At 55.1% G+C, this 8717-nt stretch overlaps 1 protein-coding gene across 1 annotated transcript; it reads right to left on the bottom strand.

Moving 5' to 3' along the window:
- Positions 1–2362: 2362 nt before the first annotated feature.
- Positions 2363–3271, bottom strand: LOC120324675 (olfactory receptor 14J1-like; the record flags this gene model as incomplete). Its single annotated transcript, XM_039388416.1, has 1 exon — positions 2363–3271. A coding segment is annotated over exon 1 (909 nt), but the record flags the coding sequence as incomplete, so codon positions are not given.
- Between the last annotated feature and the right edge of the window lie 5446 nt (positions 3272–8717).

The following is an 8717-nucleotide window of genomic DNA, read 5'->3' as shown; positions in this document are numbered from 1 at the left end:
TTAGTGTTGGGGCTTGAGGTTACAAAGTGCATAAAGCAATGTTTGCACAGTCAGTGTTTCAGCAACCTCAGCATTCCCTGAATCTGGTTTTACCTCATCAAAATCTTTCCTCTCTCTTGGCCATGCCCCTCTTTCCTTCCCCAGTTATCTTATCCCTTTTGTCCCAGTTCCTCCCAACCTCCTCAGAACTTTCATCAGGATGGGCTCAGCTGTGTGATGATGCTGTGCAACCTCATGGAATCAAGGAACCACTGTGGAACTGCAGAACCTCATGGAATTATGAGGCCATTGTGACATTGGGGAAACCCTTGGAATCAAGAGGCCACTGGGACACTGCAGGGCCCCATGGAGCCAAAGGAACCCAGGGACAGTGGGCAACCTCCTGAAATAAAGGGGCCACTGTGACACTGCAGAAACCCATGGAATCAGGAGGCCATTGTGGCACTGCAGGGCCTCTTGGAAACAAAGAAACCCTGGGCCACAGTGGAATTTCATGAAATCAAGAGGCCATTGTGACACTGGGGAACCTCATGGACTCAAGGGGCCACTGTGACACTGCAGGGCTTCCTGGAACCAAAGGAACCCTGAGACATCTCAGAACCTCATGGAACCAAGGGGCCACTGTGCCTCCCCAGAACTCCATGGAATCAAGCAGAGCCGCTGCCTCCCCCCCGCCGCTGGATGGACCAGAGTCACCAGCTCTGCCCTGCTTGGACACCTCTGGAGTCAGCGTGTTCTTGGGCAGCACAACTTAGATTAGAGAGTTTTCCAGATTTTGCTTTGCCCCCTCTTTTCCCCAGGGACAGGGCAGCCTCTTCCCATGGCCCCTCTGCTCACACAGGGTGTCCTGCTCTTCTCCTGGCACATCCCATCTCCCCACAGAGCCTTTCCCCAGGGGAACACGTCTGTGCTGGTCTGAGCAGCCCTTCCTGCACCCCCTGCCCGTGCTCCCCACAGCCCCTGAGATGGGGGGACTGCTCTGCAGAGCACAGGGGCTGTGGGGCCCGGGGCCATGGGGGACTCTGTTGGGCTGTGCTGCTCCAGCTGGGAGGCAGAGCCAGCTGATGGTGCTCCCTGCCACTGACCACCTCCCACAGACGCTCCTGTGTGGCCATGGAGGGGGCACAGAGGGGCCCTGCCTTGTTCCAGAGCTGGGACATGGCTTTGGGGGCTGATCTTGATCCACCTGTGGAAGTTCACTGAGGGCAAGAGAAGTCACTTGCAAGAGTTTTCCCTGTACCTGCTGTGTCCCCTGGGGTTGCAAAGCTCTGTTTGCCCCTTCACAGCAAGATTTAGTACTTGATCTCTGGTAACTCCACCCTGGGCAGGATTCTGCTCCAGGGCTCCTTTCCCTGCTGACTGGATGGGACGGGCTGTCCCTGCAGATCCTCTGTGCTCTCCTGCACTTCCTGAGTTCCTACAGACAAGTCCTCACCTGCTATCAGAGCCCTCACAAGCTGCAGAGCCCCAGGCAGGTGACTTGGAGATCATTTGTCACCTCCATTGGCCATCGGCCACCAGCACAGAACATCTGACCCAGCCCTCAGTCCCTGCAGTCCCAGTGGGTCCCTGACCTCACTGCACTGTCTCCACGAGAAACAAGCAAAGCAACAAGACTTTAGAGATTCAATTCCTTGGACTTCTTCTCGATACCAGTGTTGGGAAAAGACCTCAGCCCTCAGGAAGTGCCTGGAGGGGAACCCCTTTGCTGCTGGAACTGCTGTTGTGGAGCCCAGCCCTGTCCCAGCAGTGCCCAGGGCCTGTCCCTGCCTGTGCTCACAGGCCTGACCCACAGCAGGACAGTGACTGAGCTGCCAGAGCACTCAGGCCTTGGGCACGGACAGGAAAGGAGAGGGTGGGAGTGCAAAGAGAGCAGCTCTGAACAGACCCAGTGCTGGTGCTCCCTGGCAGTGCTGGGACTCTTTTCCCCTCCACATCTGCAAACACGGAAATGCCATCCAGGTTCAGGCGGGGTCTTGGAGGAAGAATCTGGAAAAAAGAATTTGTGTCCTTTTTTACACTCAGAGATTGTGATTCCTCATATACAAACTAACACAGGGAGAATGTTTGACAAATACCTTTCTGCACGAACTTTTATTTTGTTTAAATGCACACAAAGCATGATTTCTGATTTCTATATTTTGTAGGTGAAAAAAAAGAGGTAGAGAGTGAATTATATGGGATGAAGAATAAAATTTCAGTGTTAATGACATGAACAGAGGGAAAAGACAGGGAAGCCCCCCAACCCAATTACTATGAAAAGCTTTAGAAGGCAGGTTGGGCCCAAAATGTGTTACACAATGAGTGTTCTGCAGAAGAAAAGAGGCAGTTTATTGCTTCTTAAAAAAAAAAATCCAGTCATCATTTTCCTTAAGGCATCCTTGAGCTCCTGGTTCCTGAGGCTGTAGATGAGGGGGTTCAGTGCTGGAGGCACCACCGAGTACAGAACTGACACCACCAGGTCCAGGGATGGTGAGGAGATGGAGGGGGGCTTCAGGTGGGCAAATGCTGCAGTGCTGACAACAATAGAGACCACAGCCAGGTGAGGGAGGCAGGTGGAAAAGGCTTTGTGCCGTCCCTGCTGAGAGGGGATCCTCAGCACAGCCCTGAAGATCTGCACATAGGAGAAAACAATGAAAACAAAACAGCCAAGTCCTAAAGAGATAGTAAAAAACATAAGTCCAATTTCCCTGCGGTAGCCTGAGTGTGAGCAGGAGAGCTTGAGGATGTGTGGGATTTCACAGAAGAACTGGCCCAGGGCATTGCCCTGGCACAGGGGCAGGGAAAATGTACTGGCTGTGTGCAGCAGAGCAATGAGAAACCCAGTGGCCCAGGCAGCTGCTGCCATGTGGGCACAAGCTCTGCTGCCCAGGAGGGTCCCGTAGTGCAGGGGTTTGCAGATGGCAACGTAGCGGTCGTAGCACATGATGGTGAGGAGAGAAAACTCTGCTATGATGAAGAAGACAAAGAAAAAGAGCTGTGCAGCACATCCCATGTAGGAGATGGTTGTGGTGTCCCAGAGGGAATTGTACATGGCTTTGGGGACAGTGGTGCAGATGCAGCCCAGGTCTGTGAGGGAGAGGTTGAGCAGGAAGAAGCCCATGGGGGTGTGCAGGTGGTGGTCACAGGCTACGGCGCTGAGGATGAGGCCGTTGGCCAGGAGGGCAGCCAGGGAGATGGCCAGGAAGAGCCAGAAGTGCAGGAGCTGCAGCTCCCGCCTGTCTGCGAATGCCAGGAGGAGGAACTGGGGCATGGAGCTGCTGTTGGGCATTTGATGTCTCCAGTTATTGTTTTCTGTTGAGGGGAAAAAAGGCAGAACTGAATTAGGCCAGACTCAATTAGCAAAATATCTTGCATGTCTCATAGCAATTCAACACTCAGGGCCTCTTTTCAGGAAGATCTCTCTGCATCCCTCTCCCTGAGCTCTGGGTTTTGCTGGCTGAAGGGGGCACTGAGAGCAGGGACCCTGGAATGGGCTCCCGAGGAATCCTTCTTGCTGTGCAGTGAGAGGCAACTTGGAGCACAGGGTGACCTCCAATTAAATGCACTTGTGATGTATCAAAGTGTTTCCAGAACTGCTGGTCACAGTTTGCCCAAGCACAGAACACAGAGGGGATTTGGGGGACTTGATTTTGTTTGAATTCCACTTGCCAGGAGGAGTTTGGATGGTTGAAATTTCTGACATTTCTAATGTGCTCCAAGGGAAATCTTGTGAGTCCTGAGAGGCAAAGGGGTGGTCTCTTGGTGCAGAGATGAGAGCTGGCCATCTTTCCTGTTCACAGCTGCCCCTGGCTGGCAGCTTAGAGCTAAAGGGGGATCACCCTTAGGAATTCCCTTAAAAAAAGTAACAAGGCACTTCTAGGAGCAGAGGAATCCTGTTTCAAAGAGCACATTGACAGAATCCTTGCCTTTCCTCAGGATGCCTGATTAGGATCTCATCTCTATCCTCCCAGACTGCCACACAGAGAGATCATTGCAGCTCCCAAGTACGGCTGCCCAGAGCATTTCCATGGATTTGGCACTGAGGAGTTTTCTCCATGGGGATCCTGTGCAGCACAGAGATCATATGGCAGAGCTGTGCCCTTCTGGAGGGCACCTGCAGCCCTGCAGGACACCCAGGCAAACAGCTGAATCCCCTGAAGGTGCCTGGAGGGCACTTGGCTCCCCCAGACACATCCCCACAGCAGCACCCAAAGGGTTTGTGTCTGCACAGGAATCTGCCCCCCCCAAACCCCACACTGGCTCAGAAAACCCACTGGTGAGAACAAGGAGAGCCCAGGCAGCAAGGGATGGCAGTGAAATGCCACAGTGCTGCTGCCAAGGGAGGAGGGACACAGAGAGACAGCTGGAAATCAGGGCCCTGTCCTTGCCTGGGCTCTGGCTGCTGCAGGGCAATGCACAGCCCAGCCCCCGTGGGCCTGCGGGCACAGGCTCTGCTTAGGCTGGGAAAGGAGCCCAGGCAGGAGCTGCTCAGGGAAGGGGTCTGTGCCACAGGGACAGCAGGGAGGGGCCCCCATCCCCCTGCCCAGCCCTTGTGGCAGCAGCTCCCTCTCCCTGCCTGCCTGTCTCTGGGTGAGGAGCTGTTCCTGCCAGCAGCCCCTGCCTGTGCCCAGCTCAGCTCCCTGCCAGTGCTGCCAGAGCCATCCCCAGCCCAGTGCCCAGGGGCAGCTCTGCCTGGGCAGGGGCTGCAGAGCAGATCCCAGACAGCCTGCGGTGGCTGGGAAGGGGGAGGTGTTCTGGGGGGATGTGCTTCCTGAGAAGGGCCCCTGGAAATGGAGGAGGTGGAGCTGAAGCTGTGAGGAGCCCTGAGCCTGCAGCTGAAGGGCCCTGCCCATCCTTGCCCTGCCCTGAGGGGTCACTCCTTCCACCCACCCCTTCTCCCTGCAGGGCCGTGGCAGCTCCTTGGCCGGGCTGAGAGCTGCCCCTGGCAGGCAGCAGAGTCCCTGCCCCAGCACACAGAGCCCTGGGGGCAGGACCCTGCTCTGCCCCACAGCCCTGGGCACCCCTGGCTGCACCCCCACCTTCCCACCCCACAGCCAGCCCTGGCACAGGGAACCTTCTGGCCCTGGGCCTCTGAGGGGGCAGCAGCAAGTCCTGCTCTGCAGCAGCTTCTCCTGCTGCACCCCAGCAAATCCAGCAGAGCCATCCTGACAGCTCCTGCCACTGCTGCCATTTGGCAGCTGGGAGAGGCACTTGCAGGAACTCACCTGCACTGCTCTGCAGCCAGAGCCTGACCCTGGCAAAGGGCTGGCAAGGTTCCTGCCCTGAGCAGCTCTGCCCTGTCCTCCCAGCCCAGGATCCCTTGAACCTCCTGCTCCCTTCTCCTCTCTGCCCTTGCTGCCTGCAGCTCCTGCCCTGCTCTGCCATATGGCCACTTCCCCTGCACTGCAGCAACTGGGAGAGTCCTGCTGAAAGATCCTAGAAGCTGTGGGATGTGCCAGCTTTAGGAGATGCCTCCAGGAAGGCAAGCTGAACTTTCCTACAGCCAGAGAATTCTTCCTTCAAATCCCGGGAAGGTTTCTTGTGAAGTGAGAGCTCAGTCACCTCCCAGCCCAGGCTGCCTCTCATCTCTCTGCCTTCTCTCCTGTGCCCTGGGTGCTGCAGGCAGTGCCCTCAGCCCAGCTGGGCTGTGCAGAGGAGCTGCTCACCAGCAGAGCTGTCTCTTTGAAGCTCTTCTTGCTTGCCAGGAGCTTCCTGTGTGCCAGGAGCCCAGCCCAGCTCAGCAGCACAGCAACAGCCCCAGGCAGCCCTTGCTCTGCCCCTCTGGGCTCCCTCCAGCTGTCCCTGGGGCTCCAGGGGAACCTGCTGGCACACAGCTGAAGGAAATAATGATGTTCCTTCTCTCACCTGGGCACAGACACTTCTTTCAGCACTGTCATTTCTCCAAACACACACAGAGTTCAAGAGTCCCCTTTTCCTGTCCCATCATTAGGCAGGAAACCCAGACAGTGCCCAGGAGGGATCTCCTTCACCTGCACTGAGGGAAGGGACTCAGCTGAGTCAACAGAGGTGTCTCCTTGTGGCTCTGCAGACCTGGGGCCACAAGGACACTCAGCTCCCTCCACAACCTCCATGGGCTGGGATTCCTCCTGCCCCACTTCAGTGGGCCCAAAACAGGCCCCTGCAGGTGACTCCTTGTCCCAGCTCCCATGGGAATGAATGAAGACCAAAGCCAGGAGTGACCTGCTGGGACACAAAGCCCTGGTTCCTTCTGAGGGGCCAGAGGTGACCGAAATTCCTGCTGGGAACTGCAGGCTCCAATGGAGCAGTTCCTAGGGACAGGGCAGCAGCTGTGGGATCTTCTTGGAGGCTGCTGGGACATTGCTTTGGCCAACTTCAGTGGCAGAAGGGGCCCACAGGTAGGACAGGGGAACCTGTCACTGTTCCTTCTGTCCAGGGCAGCCCCTAGAGGTGTTCAGGTGACCAAATGGAGTCAGGTGGCACAGGGAGAGAGGTCTCTCTCCTGTTCTTTCTCAGGGTATTTTCTACAGGTCCTCAGAGTAGAATGGCCGTTGTCTCCTGGACATCCCTTCACTGCTGAACCTACTTCAGGGCAGCTGAGCCTGGATTGAACAGCCAAAGAGGGGCCTGTAGTGCCAGGGGAGGTGCCAGGGCTCTGCAGCACAAGTGCAGCAGCTGCCCTGGACAGCACAGGGCCTGAGCAGGGACCCCGTCCCCATTCCCAGCAGTTGTGGGACAGGCACCACCCAGGGCTTCTCAGACACATTGGGGGCCTTTGGGGCAGGGAGTGAATCCCAGCCCTGCAGGGCCACAAAGGCTGTCCCTTCTCTGCCCAGCCAAGGCCGGGCCAGGCACGAGTCCAAAGCACATCAGCCCAGGCTGTCCACACTTGTTTCCTCCCTCTGCTGGCTCTTCTCTCCCCCAGCATTTCAGCAGCATGTGCTGATCTCCTCAGGGATCAGGCCTGGGATTTTCCCCCTGGGCCTGAGTCCCATCACGTCCACCCCCAAGGCCATTGTCAGCAAAGCCTCTGCACAGCCCAGCTCTCGGGGCTTTCAGAGCAGCTTTCCCCTCTGCAAGTCTGTTCTTACCCCGGTGCCCCCGCTGAGGGGCTGCAGCCAGACAGGCCCCAATGCCCTGTGTGTGGGGCACAGGCAGGAGGAGCTGCAGCCCCAAGTCTCTCTTCCTTCCACTTGCAGGCAATAACAGCCCAGGCCTGCTGAGACAGTTCCCAGGTTGCAGGGCTGTGATGGGTTGGGAGAGAAGGCCAAGGAGACACAGGAGAGAAAGAGCAGGAGAGAGGTGTCCTCAGCAGGAAGGAGCTTCTGGGACCTGTGGAGCTGCTCTAGGGGATGAACACCTTGGGTGAACTTTTATGGGTGAGGGTCAGAGGAGAGAGTGGTTTGGGTGACCTTGTGGAGTGAGACAAAGATCCCATTCAAGTTGTCTTTGATAACCCTGGAAAGGCACCACGACAGGATGCAAAGAGTCCCAGAGGTTTGTGCAGAGTCTTGGTGAAGACAGCCCTTGGGACACAGGCCTTTAGAGCACAGCTGGCAGGTTGGTGGACAACAGGGAGGCTCATCTGCATCTGCTTCTGTCCAAGAGGAACCAAGAGGTTACCATAGTAACTGACGGTAGCTATGGGAATGTATGCTGGTTGCCATGGTAACCGACCATAGCAACAGGAATGTATGCTGGTTGCCATGGTAACCGACCATAGCACTGGGAATGTCTGATGGTTGCCATGGTAACTGACTGTAACAACAGAAATGTGTGCTGGTTGCCATGGTAACAGACCATAGGAATGTGACTTTATGATGGTTGCCATGGTAACCGACCATAGCACTGGGAATGTCTGATGGTTGCCATGGTAACTGACTGTAACAACAGAAATGTGTGCTGGTTGCCATGGTAACTGACCATAGGAATGTGACTTTATGATGGTTGCCATGGTAACCGAGCATAGCAATGTGAATCTGTGATGGTGCCATGGTAACAAACCGTTACAATGGAAATATGTGATGTTTGCCATGGTGACTGTAGCAACAGGAATGATTGATGTTCGCTGTGGTAAACGACCGTAGCAATGGGAATGTATGATGGTTGCCATGGTAACTGACTGTACCAAAGGGAAATATGATGGTTACCATGGTAACGGACCATAGAGGTTGAATGTATGATGGTTGTCATAGTAACTGACCACAGAAGCGGGAATTTATGCTGGTTACAATGGTAAACAACTGTAGCAGTGGGAAGTATGATGGTTACCATGGTAACTGACTGTAGAAATGGGAATGTATGCTGGTTGCCATGGTAACCGACTGTAACAATGGGAATTTATGCTGTTTGCCATTGCAACCGACCACAGCAGTAAGAATGTATGATGGTTGCCATGGTAACTGACTGTAGAGAAAACTGTATGCTCGTTGCCATGGTAACTGACCATAGCAACGAGACTGTATGATGGTTGTTATGGTAACTGACCGTAGCAATGGGAATGTATGCTGATTGCCAGGGTAACTGACCATAGCAACAGGAATGTATGATGGTTGCCATGGTAACCGACTGTACCAGTGGGAAGTATTATGGTTCCTGTGGTAACTGACTGTAGCAATGGAAATGTATGCTGGTTGCCGTGGTAACCAACCATAGCAATAAGAATGTATGATGGTTTCCATGGTAACTGACCATAGCAAGTGTATTGTATGTTGGTTACCATAGTGACCAAACATAGCAATGCGACTGTATGATGG

This window comes from Pipra filicauda, unplaced genomic scaffold, assembly GCF_003945595.2.
Source record: "Pipra filicauda isolate LSUMZ 115617 unplaced genomic scaffold, ASM394559v2 scaffold648_size187182_pilon, whole genome shotgun sequence".
NCBI classification, from domain to species: Eukaryota; Metazoa; Chordata; class Aves; order Passeriformes; family Pipridae; genus Pipra; species Pipra filicauda.
The sequence above is the reverse complement of the archived record's forward strand: the minus strand, read 5'-3'. Positions and strand labels throughout refer to the sequence as shown.